The sequence below is a fragment of the Mus caroli genome, unplaced genomic scaffold (genome assembly GCF_978045245.1).
Source record: "Mus caroli unplaced genomic scaffold, Mus_caroli_1 scaffold_7, whole genome shotgun sequence".
NCBI lineage: Eukaryota > Metazoa > Chordata > Mammalia > Rodentia > Muridae > Mus > Mus caroli.
This window is the reverse complement of record NW_028227262.1, coordinates 21,202,534-21,221,112: the sequence shown is the minus strand read 5'-3', so window position 1 is coordinate 21,221,112 and position 18,579 is coordinate 21,202,534. Positions and strand designations below refer to the sequence as shown.

Genomic DNA, 18,579 nt, shown 5'->3' with positions numbered 1-18,579 from the left:
CCAGAATGCCACAGAGCACATAACAAGCAACCCTGCTCTGCCCCATAACTCCTGACACATGGCCCTCCACATAGTGTTTTCTGGTGCACTAGCAACAGGTCATAAATTCAGCTACTATTTGACAGAAAACCATCTCTGTCCTATGAAGAGCTGATGCTACAGAACCAAGCTGATGCAAATGACTAGGGAAACCAGATCTGGGCTCAGTGCTCTACTCCACAGTCCCTGCCCAGTGGCTTAATCTGCAGATAAAGACACTGGGACTTAAAAAAAATTTGTCCCACCCCACACCCATTTAATCATACACCCCAAAAGACTTGTCCCAGTCTTTCTGGCTTCCACCTCCTGTGACACCTGGTGACCCATCCCAGTAATGAACATTTTTACTTCTTGTTTAGAAGTGGAGGTGACCAAGTCCCATACAACAAACCAAAGTCCCTGAAGGAGTTAAGACCCTCCTGCTCCTCATGGCTAGTTACAGTACTGACCCCTCTAGCTACCTTCTCCTCTAGTTGGAACTCTCTGGGGAGAGAGACCCTGGGGCCCCAGAACCATTGATTCACGCCATTCTCTTGCTTTCTATGGATTATCAGACCCAGCCTAAGCTTGTCTTCTAGACCTTGATTAGGCAGGATGGCTCTCCAGACGCTCCCAGATCCTGTGTTGTGGCTGGAGACCCACTTCCCTACCAGATCTGATATTTTGTAAGATCTACAAGTACTGGGTAAAGCACTCTGCTCAAGCTCTGAACCTAAGTCACCCTGGCAGCTGCCCTTAAGAAAGGAGACAGGAGCCGGGCGTGGTGATCCACGCCTTTAATCCCAGCACTGGGGGGGGGGGGGCAGAAGCAGGTGGATTTCTGAGTTCGAGGCCAGCCTGGTCTACAAAGTGAGTTCCAGGACAGCCAGGGCTACACAGAGAAACCCTGTCTCAAAAAACAAAAAACAAAAACAAACAAACAAACAAACATAAAGAAAGGAGACAGGGCTTTGAGAAGCTGAGAAGTGTCACTAGGCCAGTTGTGTTCTATGGGACTTCACAGCGCCATCTACTGGGAAGAGAGGGTAGGACGCTTGGACCTATGCTGTGATTCTCAAAGGGGCTCCTGGAAACTTTCTAAAAAAGCCCCTGCCTGGGTCTTACACCCAGGGGTGCTGATCAGTGCGGGCTTCTGTTTTTTTCATAGCTCCTCTCGTTATTATGCTGCCACGACTCTGAGGACATGGAGAAAACTTGGAGACTTATCTGGACACGTGTTTTGCCCATGGTATGCAGGCAGACTTCAGCCCTGGATCCCAAATGCATTATTTTATGTATTAAATGATTCCTTTTTATTAGATTCCGAGTTGCTCCACGTACCCCAGCAGATTACCTGTCCACAAGCCAGTCTGAGCTTATCCCTCTGAGAGTCCTAGATGTGGGTGCTCATGTTACTGGTTTGGGGGATGGGTGGGGCTCAGCATTAGCCCACCTAATTTTAAAAAAAAAAGTATGTCCCTTTTGATACAGATTGTACCCATTAACTATCTTATGATGTTCATAATTTCTGCTTGGCAGTATCCTGTGCTTTTAGTTAATTTGTTTTGAAGGAGAGAGAGAGAGAGAGAGAGAGAGAGAGAGAGAGAGATTATTTCTTAGTTAATATACTGTGTATCTTGGACTGAAGTTTGTTGGTACACCATGTACAAAGCACACATCTAGATAAGTCCTTGCAAGAAAGTAGCTGAAGAGGTCTTTAGGAGATTAGATTAGAGCCACCAATCTAGTGAGGCTCTCTCAACTTAAAAGATGAAGAACTGAGGAGCCAAAGACATGAAAGGACCGTCTCCATCTCCCACAGGAATTGTTCAGAGTTGAGACCCTCCCTCAAGCCTTTCCAGGCAATACAGTTATATAAGGGAATAGTGGGGAGATGTTTTACTCCAAGTTCCCAGTGGTCATGAAAGCTGACCAACAAGGACAGCCACTAGTCATTCGCATGTGTTGTAGCTCTACCCACCCAGACTCAGAACGTTCACAGGAATTGTGAGGGGCACAGATACCCCTCACCCATGGGGTCTCTGAACTGTGTCCTGGGATTCCTGACTCGAAGTGTGATTTGTAGGCTACATCATAGCTGTCATTAGTACCACTAAGAGAAGGTGCTGGCATGTATAGCATAAGATGCTATTCATCAAAAAGTACACCCTAAGGTTAGGGAGGTTACAGTGGAAGGGGGGGACTGTGCCTCAAGTGGTAGAGGAAAAGTTAGCCTCTCCAGTTCCATTTAGCAGCACAGCCGTGGTCCTGTGTGGTGCCCTTACGCTGACTTCCCTTGGAGCTGCCAATGGAGATAAAAGAGTGCTTGAAAAGAATCGTCCATTTGAACAGCAGACGTGGAGGATCAGGCACACCCACTTTGTCGGATCCAAGCACAGTCCTGCCTCTGTCCTCAAAAGACCTGGCCATGAATCTCAGTTCTGAAACTAACGGTGTCATCCCAGGCACACTATTCCCTACAAGCCTGTTTCCTTCCTCATCTGCCACCCAGGATAATAGACCCTGCCCCGTCCTCCCCAGATGATTGTAATAGACAAGAAACTGGCAGAGTACATGTCAGTCACATGATGTAAGTGCCTGGGGTGGATTAATTCCTAAGAACCCCCAAGCTCTGCTCTCCTGAGGTCTGTCACTGTGCCGAACGGAGAATGGGAAAATGACCGTGGGGTCACTGTGGTACAGATGGGGAACCCTTTATAGGGATGAGCTCCCCAGGTGTGGGCAGACATGGGGTGGGGGAGAAGCAGACCCCTATAGCTGTGACCACAGTAAGACCTCTAAGGAAGCCTGCGAATTCATCTGGAGGAAAGGGCCCATTCTTCAATAGGGATATGAAAACCAGGGGCAAGGGGAAGTTGATCTACCCAGGATCCAATGGCAGAGCTTCTCAGAAGTCCCCAGGTCCTGAGCAAAGAGCTCTACTCCATGTGTGGCACCTGTAGTACACACATGGTGCATAAATGTATTCTTTAAAGCATCACCCTAGCAAAGTGATTCTTTGGCCTCATGATCCCTGAAGGCTGAACTCCTAGCTGTGCTCCACGGCACTCTTCCTCAGCAGTGAGCGAGTAGGGTCCCATCCCAGACCCTTCTCAAGACCAAACTGGAATATGACGGGTAAGTCCCTCCCCATCCTGTACAGGAGTGTGAGGAACATGGATGCCTTTCCAAGGAGCAGGCACTGTGGACATGCCCTAGCTCCACATCGCTTCTGTGTCTGTCCCTCCTAGAGCAAGACCTCAGGCAGGGCACTTTTCCTCAGTGGGCCCGTTTCTTCAACTGCTGCCCAAATGTGCACATGGGCCAGCATGAAAGACCCTCTGGGAAATTTTGGGAGAGTCCCAAGAACATGCTGAGAAAGAGAGCCCAGAACAGCATGGGGAAGGCAAAGGGTCTTCATCCCTGGTCAGTAAGAAGTATAGATTTGGGCTCAGACTTAGACTGGAAATCCCTCTGCATTTGTGAGGGGGCAGAGGCACGGGGTGAGGTGGGGGTGCTGGCAAGTCCGCCGAGTACCTGAAACCTTCATTTGCTCGTTTATAAATTGTAATTGTATAAACTGAAATCCCCCCCCCCCGAAAACTAATTGGCAGGGGCCTGAAAAGGTTCTGTTGCCCAGTGGGCACTAGACAGATGGCAGTTGGCAAATCCTCAGGCGCCACCTGATTGGTCTTGTGTCTCTGCAGGTAGGTGGGGCAGCCGTCATGGCCGTGGGTATCTGGACACTGGTGGAGAAGAGCGGTTACCTCAGCATCTTGGCCTCCAGCACGTTCGCTGCCTCTGCCTACATCCTCATTTTCGTTGGTGGTCTTGTCATGACGACTGGCTTCCTGGGCTTTGGGGCCATCATCCGGGAGCAGAAGAGCTGCCTCTCCACAGTGAGTGTCCCCCCCCCCCACCCCGTCCCTATGTGGAAGCTGTCTTTTCACAGTGAGTATCCTTCCCTAGAAAGTGAGTGTAGGCCTGTGCTATGTGGGGGCGGAGAAGCATCCCACATGTCCCCCCCCCCAGGTTGGACACTGAGGGTACTGAGTAGCCAGAGCAGGGTGGCTTCTGTGGGGTCTGTGGTGGCTCTGCTGTCCAGGTATGTAGGACCTGAGCCAGGAGGTCAGCCTTAGCAAATACCATAGCAACTTCTACGGTCTTTTCTCCTTCTCCTCCTCCTGCTCCTCCTCCTCCTCCTCCTCCTCCTCCTCCTCCTCCTCCTCCTCCTCCTCCTCCTCCTCCTCCCCCTCCTTCTCCATCTCCTTATCCTTATCCTTATCCTTATCCTTCTCTCTTCTTCTTTTTCTTCTTTTTCTTCTTCTTCTTCTTCTTCTTCTTCTTCTTCTTCTTCTTCTTCTTCTTCTTCTTCCTCCTCCTCCTCCTCCTCTCCCTCCTCCTCCTCCTCCTCCTCCTCCTTCTTCCTCTTCTTCTCCTTCTTCGGATATGCACCCATATGTTGTTTAATAAGTACTTATGGCAGTTCCATGGAAAGGCCTGGTAAGTCTTAACTGATTTGATCATTTGTAAAGAGTATTTATTTCATGACTGGCATTTGTATTCACCATGTTCTTCATGGCAGCTTCTTCCTGGGGGTCTGGAGAGACACCCATAGCATCTACCCAGGGTCAGGAAAAAGACCAGGGAGGAGCCAGCAGGGACCCTGAAGCCAAGAACACCTCAGGCTCCGCACACCCAGCTCTCTGACACCCTTTGACTGTGACTGACTCTGGCCTCTCTGTACTCACCCCAGACTAAGCCTCGTGTTCAGAAGAGAAGAAACAGACAGAGAAAACTGAAAAAAAAATAAAGCTTAGGCTTTGCAAGGAAGCCCAAGCTGCAGAATAGATGTAAATTTCAAAGAGAAATCAGGCTGAGCTTGAAAGAAAGCAGGCAACAGAAAGGAACCTCAAAGAGCTCTTGAGCTGCCTCTACCCACCCTGCATCCCAGCACCACTGCTCACCCCAGACTGTGCAGTTCTGTTTTGCACTCATCTTAGGGAGTGGAAGGCGGGGCTTGCAGTTGGGGAGCCTGAGGCTTGGCCCCTGCAGCAGCTCTCAAAGCAGCGACCTAGTTTTTGGCCTGGATATAAAAGCTGCTCTGTGCAGACCCAGCTGTGTGGCGCTCCCATTTTGAAGAATTCCTTCATTTGACTCTGAGGGAGAGCTTGGACCCAGGGTGCTGGCAGGGTACATGGTGATATGTAGGCTAAAGTGCTACAGGGACCAGCCTCCAGGAGGTGTACTCGGAGGCACCTTCCAGAGTGGGGCAGGGGTGTGGGGAGCAGCTACAGCCTGCCCAGTGATCCTCAACCTGGCTTGGCAAGATCATGGTCATCCCTTGAAGCCCATGTGAACTGGCTCTGGGGACACACACACACACACACTTAGGGCCAGGAGATGGTCAAGTGCCTTATACAGAATGGTGCAGTATTCACATATAGTCTATATCCATACTCTATCTCTTTAAAATCATCTTTGGCTACTTATAATTCAAAATACACTGCAAGTGACACACAAATGATTGTGCCTTATCATTAAAGGCTAATGGTGTTATTCTGTACACACTCAGTACAGACACACCGTAGCAGACCCTGTCTCCTCCACATGTACCCAAGGCTGGTTGACTCCCTGGATGTAGAGCCATCTCTTTCGCCAACACATGGTGAAGATTTGGCCACTTAAGGTCCCTGAGAGTCTTCGGCATGTCCCATATCTAACCATTCTGCTGGAGGAAGACACTGGGCTATAAGAACTCAGGCAGAGAACTGCCCTGTACTCCAGTGACCAGCCCTCATGGGGACTGAGTCTCATGGAAATGGAGCTATCAGACCCAAAGAAAGACCTCTTTCCATGAGAGGCTCAGTTCCTGGGTCTGTGTACAGCTGTACTCTGAGAGGCGTGCAATTCTAGATGCGCTATTGTCCCGGGTCCGTAGGACCTGTCCCAGGAAGGCAGGCTTCTGAGTCCTGCATCTCCTTCCCTCCTACCAAGGACTGCCTTGTAGGGCATCTCAGGGAACATGAGGCGGAGGAGGAGCCATCTGCTGGGGAGACCAGGGCTCCCTCTTGACAGCCTAAGAAGGAATACAGACACTGTCCCTTGAGGACCCAGCTTCTGACTCAGCCATCCATCTAGGGGGTGAGGTGTCCCCAGAAGCCTCGGGAAACAGCCTCTGCTGACTAGGCACAGCTTGCTGACGACACAGATGGCCACTGTTCGCTGAGCACCACCGCCGGCTGCTCCTCACACTCCACCAACCCTGCGAAGGCACTGCCATCTGCATGGCTCCCAGCACTGGTGCCTGCTCTCTCACTAGGGCTTCACCCGCCCCCAGAGCTGCTCGGGCTCCTGATGTGCACTTGACAGGAGCTGGGGAGCAGGTACAGGGGAAGCCACCTGCCAAGAGAGGGGTCACTGGGAGGAGCACCAAGGGAGCAGGCTCAGCCAAGCAGGTAGGAGGCAGAAAGCAATCGTGTTGTCAGGGAGGGGTAGGACACACAGAGAGGCCAGAGGTGCCTTTGAATGTTAGCAGGTCAAAGCCAAAGGATGTTGGGAAGGGAAAGTATGGTAGGACTGAGTCTTATCTGCCTGGTCCTCCTGTTACTACTAACTGGGATGCTCACAACCTGATTGTGGGGGTGTTGAGGCAGTGGAAAACTACAACATACACCTATAGGAAGGAGCAAATAAATGGTCCATCTCCTATGCTCTGACCTAGTATACCTCCTGTCCCCAGAGAGGCAAGAGTCCCTCTTTTTACAGCTGAGGCGCTAAGGCCCAAAGATGTGGAGTGACTGAACCCAGAATGCAGAAGTCCCCGCTACAGCCCACTTCCCTCGGAGGCGGGAGCTTCATGGTTCACCAGTCAGGTCTAGAATCTTCCCAGAAAGCTACATAGAAGAAATAAGGGTAGAGAGCATATCTCCAGATTTACTCTCAGATTAGAGATACGAGACGGGGCAGGCTGTTGGCCCATCTATGACTGCATGTGTGTGTGTGTGCACTTGCACAGGTGCTTGTGTGCATGTGCACACGTGCATTCTGAACCTCTTCAACACATTCTGGAACTCTCTCAGTGCTCCACCTGGGATGTGGGATGTAAGGGCCCCCTTCCAGGATAACCCACCCACACATTACAAAGTCACCTTTCCTAATTGCATGCTGTCACCCCAGCAGCCCTGACATGGGCCACGTGGCCAGTATTTCCACTTTGGAGTAAATCGGGGAACAAGCTACCAGAAGTCACCTGCATTCTTTTCATTTCATTTGGAAAGAGACCAGAGGTGCTAAGTCATGGAAAGGACATTAGCCCGTGCCTCGATAAGAGGATCATAAGTGTAGAAAACTGTCCGTCTGTGCAGGAGACAAGGCCCTGCCCCAGAGTTGGGAGTTCATCGGGCTTTGTGGGCCCAGGCAAATGTCTCTGGCTAAGAAAAACACAGCAAGTAATGTCCACGGGAAGGGGCTGGTAGGAAAGTGTGCTGAGTGTGAGAGGAGGAGGGCTCATGCCTGAGGGTCCCTGGCTTTTCCTCCATTGAAATCTGAGCTCATTTCAAGCGTAGGCTTTTCTCAGTAAGTCCAACAGAGCCAGCTGTGTGACTCTGAACCTCTGTGCTGGCACTGCAAAGTCTGCTCTTTAGGACACTGGTGCTGACCTGAGAGTGGAAAAAAAATTGCTCTCCTGTTCTATTGGGAGGGAGCTACAGGCTCCCAGAGCCTTGGCTGTAGGATCTGATTTCCTGGGTCACTGTTTCGAAGATTTAAGCACCACCAAATAGAGTAGCACAAAGGATCACTCTGGCCGAGCGGAGGGCAGAACAAGACAGATTAGCGAGTCATGGGAGGACACAGTCGGGCTGTAGGGGCTGGGCCCTGGTGCCCTCCTAACTTCTCACTGGAGCAGCTTCTATGGGGGATGCGTCCTCACCCAGGCTGTGGGCATGTTGGGAGCAGCGCCCTAAAAATAACTGCTAATTTAGGTCCCTTCTCAAAGGAGTTGTGCTATGATGTGTTGATTAGAACTGTGCTTTTATGATCTTTACATAACTCGGCTTCCCGGACCTTAGGATGCTTGCCCATTACCCCCACATCATATTGCCTGTAGCATCGGGATTACTACTGTGCCTAGAAGATGCTGGGCCATGCTCCCAGGTTGGAGGTTGCACAGCAAGCTGGGCAAGCTGTGAAACAAACAAACAAACAAACAAACAAAAACAAACCCAAACCTGCTTTTGAGCACCAGCCCAGATACATCTGCCGTGGATTCTAGACTTTGTCCTCCCAGCTAACAAAACTTCAGGAGACCAGATGGAAGCATTGTGATTCAGGGTCCCCTGGCTTTCAGAAACTGGGTTCTAGAACTTACTTTTTTTTTCATCCATCCCCTCCCTAAAAATAAAAAAAAAAATCTCCTGACAAAGACCCAGTTTAGTCTGAGACATCCATCACGATCTTCATTTTGGCTGAAGATATAAAAGTTTGCAGGGCCCACATTCCAGATTCTAAAAATAGGCTCCTCCTTTGATCTGGATGACATGAGCCCTGGTCACCAGCTTTTGGCTCAGATGGCCTGAATTCATTCTCTCTCTCTCTCTCTCTCTCTCTCTCTCTCTCTCTCTCTCTCTCTCTCTCTCTCTCTCTCCCTTTCTTCCTCTCTCCCTCTCTCCTCTCCCTCCCCCTCTCCCTCTCTACTCTCCCTCTCCTCTACTCTCCCTCTCCCTCTCCCCTCCCCCTCCCCTCTCCCTCCCCCTCCCCCTCTCCCTCTCTACTCTCCCTCCCTCTCCCCCTCCCCCTCTCCCTCTCTCCTCTCCTCCTTCTCTCCTCTCCTCTCCTCTCTCCCGCCTCTCGATATCTCTCTCTCTGCTAAAATAGAAGACCTGATGTGAATAATTTAAAGTCCATCCCTTTGCCTTCTTGGTTCTTACACCAAGCGGATGGCTGCGACCATGTCCGAAAGGATAAGCTATTCCTGTCCCCGAGAACTTTCAGACAGGCCAGGACAAAGGGTCCAGGAGGGAGAAATATCCAGCCTTGGTGCAAGCAGGCCAGTCGCTCGCTAGACTCTTCCTGGAGACACTTGAGGACACTCCCACCCCCACCACAACCCAACTTGGATGCTCATCATTCCAATGCCCATCTTTGATCTTTCTCCCTTTTCTCTTTGGGGACCACTGTGTGTAGAGCTGGACTCACTGTGCTTCTCCTGCTGCCTCCATCTGATTAAAGATTTCAAAAGGGAAGTGAACACCAAGGGGGAAGATGAATAAGGCAAGGCAGCCACCTCCACAAAACAGAATACATCTAAAGCAAATGATCATCTCTCTACACCAAAACTGGGCTTCAACGCTGCCTGTGTTAGCCCAAGAAAGCAGTGAGAGTAAGTTCTTGGTTAAACAATTCAGAGTTCAATGCCTGAAAGGACAGTGAGCCAGGAAGTGGGTGGCTCAGGGTACTCACTCTAATCTGTCCTCTGTCCTTGGCCACTTTAGTCATTGCTTCTCTCATAGGCAGGACAGAACAGAGAGCAACAAGGTTCTAAGCTGTGTTGGTTATAAGTCTACTGGTGGAAACGTGAGTGTCTCAGTACTCGTGTTTGTATCACACACACACACACACACACACACACACACACACACACACACACGCATGCACTTTTTCTGTCCTCACTGAACAGTGACTCCAAGCCAGGAAAATCACTAGTATGGTATGGGATGCCCATAGCAGCAGGCAGGTGTCTACAGAGGGCATGAAGCATATCTGTGACAAAGCACACAATCAAAGCAGACTGTCTAATAATAGCCCCTAGGCCCCAGTCTCCAACCCCAAACTACACTCCCTGCCCCCCCCCCCCGAGGCTCAGAGCAACATAGGGACCACCTCTAAGCACAAGGCACTCACTTTACAGGTTACACATCTTTCCTACACAGCCATTTATGGACTCGGACCCTTCTGGGAAGGCCATCTAGACTAAGGGACAGTTAGACTATATTTGAGGAGGCTGGAGACCTTGGTCTTAAAGACGGGTGGGTGGTAGGACAGATGGTCACGTGAACCATGGAGGGAGGGAGGGAGGGAGGGAGGGAGGGAGGGAGGGAGGGAGGGAGGGAGGGAGGGAGGAGGTGATGACAGTGGTATGGACAGGAGTCAGGTGTCAAGCCATGGCTTCCCTCTAGTCTGTGAGATTGCCTAGTGGAGAGCTTTTATGACAACTTGATCTCTTAAGATGCCAACTACTCTGTACCTAGTACTGACCCACACTGTCACCCAGGCAAGATCCTGAAAGTGGTAGTGTCTGCATGGGTATTAGACACCTGGTCCTAGCCAAGTGTGCAACAACCCAAGAGTGCTGCTACATCTGATCACTTCTGATGGTGCAAAAATGGATGCCTTTGGTAACCTTGGATGTGTCTACGTCTTGCAGCCAGGTTTCTGACTCCTTCCCTAGGACCTTGGCTGGAGCATGCAGGAATCCCTCTCTTGAACCTAACCATATCTGTGTGTACCTCTGCTGCACCCCGGCCTCAGAAACATGGGCAGGATCGGTGCACACCCCTTATGCCCGGCAAACCTGAAGATTGCTCCCCTCTCTGGGTCGCCGGCCCTCATTACTAACCTGTGAGCCAGGCTGCAGAAAGCACCCCAGGGAAGATAATGAGACCATCAAGGAAGAGGTGGCCTGTGGAGAGGAGGGGTCATTTATAGAACTGCACCTACCCCACACACACCATTTGCCTCTATCCATGCAACTGAGTCTTCACCCCACACCCGCCCAACCCCAGGAAGCAGGACAAACAAAGCTGCTGTATTATTTCTCCTAGAGAGACAAACATCTATTCACATTAGCTAGGTATCACTGACACACCAAAGAAATAAACGCACCCAGATCTATCTCATGGAAACAGTGGGTACACCCCAGTAACTTACTGTTCCTCTTACAGTCACCCCAATTACTCACAGGAACACGGGTGACCCTCAGCAAGCTACTTCACTCAAGAGCCCACCCCCATATGGATGCCAACTTGAAACTTGAGTCCTTGAGCTTCCGATAACTCGCAGACAGCTCCGCCAAAGAAACTCCTCTCCTTCACAAATGCTATTTTTATAACCTCAGGGTACGACCTGATGCATCTTGAGTCTCCTGATCCCTGTAAGCTCCCTGCGCTTCCGGACTCTTATGAGTCAGCCTGCCCCTTTAGGAGGGAAGGCTTCAATTTGGAGGAAGTAGCTACACAAAAGGGAAAGATTGCCTACCTTTGGAGACACGGCAGTGGGCCTTGGGGCGGAGGCTTCCTCTACCTTGGGACCGGAAGAAGAGCAGTGGTGGTATTAGATGTCTGGCTGTGTCCCCTTCATGGTTAGTATTGGATTTGACTGTGGGAAAGCCTTCATGTTGACTGTCCATGGTCAGTGCCCTAACTAACACTGAGGTTCTAGGGACACTTCAGTCAGGTGAAATGTAACACCCCAGAAGCTAGAGGGCTGAGGGCTGGCCTCCCCCCATGGTAACTGACTGAAACACATAGGTTTCCAGCAGCAGCCAGCAGCCTCAGCCCCTCTAGATGTGACAAGCACACATACCTCACTTAGCCCACCACAAAACAGAGAATGAGACATCCCAAGGGCAGGCTGGTCCTAAAGCAAGGACACAAGACCCGCTCACCAAGCACAGAACCCTGCACCAAGCACAGAACCCTGCACCAAGCAGGATGCACTGGGGAGGAAGGAGGACTTCTGACTCTTTCAGGAGAGCATGTGGGACAAATACCTCCCTCTCACTCTGCTTGCATTTAATGCCCAAGACCCAAAGGGTAGTATCTTCACCCTAGTCACAAAGGCAAGCCAAGCCACCCTCTGTGCCACTACCTTCCAAGCCAGGACCACCTTTCTCTACCTGGTCATTGCCACCTCCAGCAGCATGCTTGATAAATGCAGTTGTCTGGTTGGTTGGTTGGTTGGTTGGTTGGTTGGTTGGTTGGTTGGTTGGTTGGTTGGTTGGTTGGTGGGTTGGTTGGTTGGGTAGTTGGACAGTTGGTTAGTTGGTTGGTAGGTGGTTTGTTTGGCTGGTTGGTTGATTAGTTGTTCAGTTGGTTGGTAGGTTGGTTGGTTGGTTGGTTGGTTGGGTAGTTGGACAGTTGGTTAGTTGGTTGGTAGGTTGGTTGGTTTGTTTTTTGTTTACAGCCAGTTAACTTCCTCCATCACCCCTTACCTCCACACCTCCGCAGCCAGTGCTGCATCACACATGGAAGGCTGGATGCTCAGCCGTCAGATGCTTTATCCTCCAAGGTCTCTGACATTTCCCAACCCCCAGGCTATCTGTTCCCTGGTGCCTGACATCTCCTCTCTTGATCCTGGTAGAAATGTCTCCTTCTCGGTTCCCTTTTCTCCATTATTCTTTTCCTAGAATTCTCACCACTAGCGACCACGCTGTAGCCCCATCCTGGTCCCCTGCCACCATGCACTGCCCTCATTACAGGTCTCTCTATCTCCCTGTTAGCCTGTGAGAAAATGGGAAAGCCCAGACCCTTCCAGGGGTTCTCAGGCAGGTTAGTCAGGTCCTCGTCCATAAATCTATCAGCAGGAGGATCCTCGAGATTCCTGGGCTATGTGCACCACTCCATCCCCTCCATGGGGAGCCTGCTTCTCTCTCTGCACCCAGCCACAGGCCCTGTACCCATTCTGGATCGTGTTGTCACTCAGCCTATTCAAATGGAACCCCGGGAAGTCCCGACATGAAACCTGGTAGGCACCTATCTTTGGCTGGTCTCACAGGGACTATGTTTTGCTTCCATGGTGCCTGGACACAGGCAAGGTGGTCCTCTTGGGCCCCAGCAGTTAGCCCTGCACTCTGGATGACCTCTGTGCTTCTGGAATACCTCCTTCCTCCCCAGGACCTTCTAGCTCCCTCGCTGCCTTGTCTCAGCTACCTTCATTCCAGTTCTGGTGCTGTCTCTGCCCAGCCCCCCTCCCAGCCACCCCCAGCATAGACTGGCACCACCTCCCAGCTTCAGGTGGGATGGCTGAGGCCCAGCATCTAGCCAGGTAAAGCTGTGGCCCGCTGACCCAGTCTGTGAGCACTGGACTGGCGCCAGGAGGACTAGAGGTCACCTTCGACCTTCCAACAGTGACATCTTGTTAGAGGAATGACTTGATGCTCCCAAGTCTACATCCTCTCTCTTCTGCAAATAGCCAAGTGCCTCCAGCTGGTGGGTAATTGTCAGAAAATAATTTGCCCCAAGGTCACTTGCTGCTTAAACAGCTGGCTCTGTCTTTTCCGGTTTGGCTTGGTCTGAAGTTCCTGGTCCTCCCCCATTCCCTGCTGCTGTCATCTTTCACACTCAGCTGCTGAGATTTTCAGTGGGGGAGGAAGGGCTTCTCACTGCTGGTTAACTTTGGCCATGTCTTGAGTCTGCTTTTTCTTCAAGACTATTCTGAGCATAGTCTCATATCTCCATGAGTCCCAGCCCTCCTGGACCAGCAACTTAATGGTTATGTGGTGGTCTGGTGGCAAGCCTTGCAAACTGATTCTGTTTTTGCTTTTAAATCTCATGTGCAGAATGGTGAGGGGGACCGAGGAGGAGCACTTTGGTAAAGCTTCCCTGTTTGTGGCAGAGTCCATGCAGCAGCACAAGTCTGAGGGGGCAATTTTATAAAAGTCTTAAAACTGACCTCAAAGATAGCAAAATAGATGCCGAGCTGCCGCCCTGCGTCATTTGCCCCTGCGTATCTGACCTAGAAATTACCAGGCACTTGGCTTGCCCCAGTGTGGGGTGAGTCCATCTGAAGACTGTTTCTAATTAACTGCCCTAATGTCCAAGGGAGACGTATTTCTACATGTTTCCTGCAGAGCCTCTCATTATAAAATACACTGGTTTCGTTCAGAGAATACTGTGCGGTGGCAGCTCTGTCATTTTAAAAAGTATCTAACTTTGCTTTGAGTTAAAACTGTTCTATTAAAGAATTATCGGGGGGTGGGGAGAGGTGGGGAGATGGTTCCAAGAAATAAAGACCTCGCTGTCCAGCAGCTCAAACATGAGGATCGGGGTTCGATTCCCCCAGATCCATGCAAATGCCACATCTATGCAATTCCCATGGCAACACACCTCTTCCCCAGGTCACCAAGAGCGAGGACATATGGAAGAAACAATTCCACCCGAGTCCACCTTGGCGGAGCAATGAGTTTATTGGTGTTTCTCACAGGAGCGTAGGGGACCAAAAAGCAGCTTTCTGACTGGAAAGCTCACTCCAGCACAGATGAGGCTGAATCCCTGGCGCTCCACGAACATCTTGCAGCCAGCTCCACCCAAATGTTCCCCTGTCCAGCAGCTGCTTCCTGCTTATGCAACCTTGGGCAGAGGCCTATGACTCTTGTTGCTTTTATGTGTCCTGAGAGGATGCTTCCCTTTGAAGGAAGTAGTTACACAACCCTAGGCCATCACTCCAATCTCCTGACCCCTGAGTAGTGCAGATGTGTCCTCCCAGACAGGCAGAGACAAATCCTTCTAATGCTTGTGTTCCTGGGTCCCATCCCTCGCTTCTTGGCAAGTGAATAACTTTCTCCAGTCTTCTTTTGTGCATTGCAAAGTGCCTAGGGACACATATGCAAATCAAGTCTCCGCATCAGCCTGAGAACCTGAGGGGGAGTGTGTCTCAGACTTCCCCAATCTCTGGATCGTTGACACGTCTGCTGGGTAGTTTCGCGCTGTAGAAACTGTCCCATGCTTCAAAGAAGGTCAGCGGCACCCTGGTTCTGCCTTCTGGAAGCCCATAGTACCTTCTGTACCGCCTGTGACAATTGAAAAATGTCTCCAGATTTTGCCAACTGGTCCCTAGAGGCAAAGTCTTTCCAGAATGAGTGAACTGTTGGGTAACCTGAACCGAGGTAGCAGCTGTGTTGCCTTCCAGACAGAAGATTAAACTGCTTTTCAGCACAGACCCTGCTGCAGGTTCCTGTTGTCGCATGCTCCTCCAGTAACTCAGGGGTGTTTCCCGAGCATATAGCTAACCTTACCAGGCACAGTGGAAGAGCCAGGGAACTCCAAGATGTGTTTCCTCTCCGCAGAAACTCACAGTTATCCTGGGGAGACAGGACTGAGCTCTTCAGCAGAAACAACTGAGACAGCCATGAGTCTTGCTGTGTCGAAGGTGAAGACCTCCCCAGAGCAAAGGAGCAGTAGAGCAGCAAGGGAAGGGATCAGAAGTCACTGAGTCCAGACAAGAGGACCAAGGAGACAAGGCTGAGTCAGGCAGGTGTCAGGCAGGCAGTGCTGTGGACATCTTCAGGGGTTGGCACTGTAGAGGCAGGGCTGAGCTGGGATATGAAGGACAGGTAGGCACTGCCAGTGGCACTGGTGAGGGCAAAAGCTTGAAAGCTGGACAGATGGCCTGGGGTACAAGGGGAGGCTCTCTGACTCATACCAAGTCTTCAAGGGCTGAGCAAAGTGTAGAGGAGGAGGCATCAGGGTTAAGGCATTCCTAGGGCTCATGACCTCCCATCACAAATGCAGCAACCTGCTAAGACCAATCAGTCCTGTGCTCAGAGCTGCAGGGTCCACTGAGCCCTTTGCCTGCCTCCTAGGAGCTGTCACAGGGAGCTATGACTCAGGGCCTCTCTCTCTCCCAGGTGAGTCACACATCTGCAATCTTCTTGCAGTAGGAATGGCTGCCTAAACTGTCACCTGTGGCCAGCTCAGTCCCCTCAGAGTGCCAGGCTCCACCCCTGTTTCCTGGGACACCTGATCACGTCAGGGCATCACTCCTTGCTCCTTTGGCATTTCACACAATACCAAGGTGTCTCCTCCACATGACACCTTACATATGTCACATGCCCTGTTGGATAATCTGAGCAGTCCCAGTTTCACCTGCCATAGAGTCCAGAGATGGGACATTGTTTCATGTCTCTCTCCTCCCTCTTTATACCTGTTCTGAGGAGCTACCACAGTAGTGATTTCCCCAGAGGAGCAGTATGAAACAGCCACCTCCTCAGGTCTGGTACCCATGAGCTGACAGAGAAGCAGGTGGCAGGATGTGATCTCCTAGCTGCCAGCAGCTTAATACTGCTATTCAGGGACAGGCACTCCATCACCTCTTTCCTGATATCTTGGAGGGCATGCTGATATACATTTGAGAGGTCTTGGTTGACCAGTAGTCCCTTCCTATGGGTCCTGTACGGCAAGACAAAGGCTACCCTTAGTAAAGGGTAAAGAGAGTGGAGGACAACCTCAAGTCAACCAAAAGGGAAAACATATTAGAAGCATTGAGGCCTTGAGGACTGTTGAGTAGTGGGACAGTCTCCTGAGTGGTGACTGTGCAGTTACACTCTCTAGTGGGCCAGGTGGTTCCAGGAGTGTCCTCCACTGATCTAGACTGCTAGTCCATGACACTGTCTGAAATTGCTGCTTACCTCAAGCCTTCACTGTGAGGAAGCATGTCAGAGCTCTGGAAAGTCAACTTCTTTAACCAGTCAGGATGGAAAGGGCAGGCGATGCCACCATTGCCACTGGCAAGGGATTGAAAGCCCAAGTCTATGCTCAGGACTTCCATGGATGTCTGGAAGCTCATATCCTACGTACAAGGACCACAGCAACTGCATGGCTGTTATGGAAGTATACCACCCTGGTCTGGGAGTATTTTTGTAATTTGCAGTGGTGCCCATTCAACCAGCCCCAGTGAGCACAAGAGCCTGACTTGTCACAGATGCCAAGCTTGCCACCATCTCTCTTGGTGTCTTCAGGCCCTTTTCTGAGAGCAGACACAGGCATCACAGACCTCTTAGATGCATCAGCTTACTCTGGGTCTCATTCAGTACCATTTATCCAAACAGGTTGAAGAGTCTTGGTGCCAAGGAATGTGTCCTGGGGAGCCTATAACCCCTCCCATACTACGAGTCCCGAGTCTCATACCTGGAGCCTGGAAAGCCCTGTTTAGACAAACAGAACCCTAGACAATGCCTACCGCAGATGGGATCACAGAATGTCTAGTCTGTACCCCTCATGGCACCCCACTCTTGTCTTTTCCATATCCTCAGCCATGGAATGATGGGGTGCATCTGGGAGGAACTGGCAAAGCTTGAATGTTGAGGCCTTGTATTATTTTCTATGACAACATAGGAGAAAACAGGAAGGGTGATCAGGAACACACTTTGTCCTATCTTCCTAGGCTCCTTGGGTGACAGGCAGTCTAACCCCCCATCTAGAAAGACTAGCAAGTTTTCCTGGTCACCACAGTGCTAAGAGCAGAGAATGCAAAGATATTACCAAGGGCTGAGAATTAATTGAAAGGGCAGCTTCACCAGGGTTCTTTCCTTAGGAGATGAAAGAAATCGCACGCCCTTTGTGTGTGCTTCCCAAGCTCTGCCCATCAGGCAAAGACCAATGGCTCTGTCTTGTCCTCCTGAGGGCCCACTACAGCTGTCTTCTCCTGCCCACATACCTTCCCCTACTTCATCTCAGATGGCACCCAGTGGTGGCCTTCCTAAATCCTGTGATCTCAATACACTTTCGTGGCTGCCCCTATGTGGCCAGATGTAGGCTCTAGGGAGAGGGCAGATATTCTTCTTAGTGGCCATCTGCTCTCACTTCTCTATTCTCTTCGCCTCCCTCTGTTCCTTGTCCCTCGGGTGCCTGTGCTCTGCCGACACTCCCTGTCCCTGTCCAGTCCTCTCCCAGATCATATGGGCCTAACCTGTTGGCTCCCATGAGGCTCGGGAGTGCTAATGACAGTTCACAGCCATGTGGGAGCCAGAAGAGAGGCTCACAGTCAGGTACCTGAAGCTCAGGGCTGGCACTGAGGAGCCTGAGAGAGGCAGGCATGGTGAGGGCAGCCAAGAGCCTTGGGGAAACCTATGTAATATAGGAAGCAGGCATTGGGGCTGGAATATATAACTCAAATCACTACCTGTGTGGGCTTCTATCTTTGCCTTCTCCATGGCCCTATTTCCTTGGCCCAGCCTGAGTGTCTGCATTGTCAAAACGCAAATGTTCCACACTTCCTGGGGTACTCTTCTGCTTGGAGTATGCTTCTCTCCTTGTGTCCTCTTTAGAGAGGTTTCATAAATGTCATCTCCTCCACAAGACCTGTTCTGGCACCCCTCCACACCAGGAGCCTCTAGAGTTATCCCGTTGAATACATGAAATTCTAATAACTTCATAATGCCCAACACCCATGAGTCAATAATACCTTACCCTTACCCACAATGCCTAGCACCTGGCATCAAGTCAGTGTCCACTCAATCCTGGATGGGTAGGTGGATTCTTGGACTCCCCATGGAGTAGTGAGCAGAAGGGTAAGTGGGAAAATTGGTGGTGGTAGCCAGCAGGGGTGGGGTCGTCATGTCCAGATACTAGATGTAGATAAAATGAGGAGGGTGGGAATGACAGGAGCCCTGGTAGATGTCCCTGCTGCCCCATACTTCTTCTTAGAGGGTTTTGTTACAGGGGAGCCCTGATCCCCAGGGTGACCATTCCTCTCTTTGCTCCTAGTATTTCTGCCTGTTGCTGGTCATCTTCCTTGTGGAGCTGGTGGCAGGGGTCCTGGCACATGTGTACTACCAGAGGGTAA

The 18,579-nt window shown here is 50.9% G+C and overlaps 1 protein-coding gene across 2 annotated transcripts in view; it reads left to right on the top strand.

The window, feature by feature from the left end:
* Nucleotides 1-18,579, top strand: part of Tspan11 (tetraspanin 11) — a 61,684-nt gene that overhangs the window by 27,873 nt on the left and 15,232 nt on the right. For both annotated transcript variants that reach the window (XM_021165506.3, XM_085839868.1), the window contains 2 exons: nt 3,726-3,917; nt 18,501-18,575. In XM_021165506.3, coding sequence (XP_021021165.1) covers nt 3,726-3,917; nt 18,501-18,575 — 267 coding nt within the window. The remainder of the gene's footprint in view (nt 1-3,725; nt 3,918-18,500; nt 18,576-18,579) is intronic.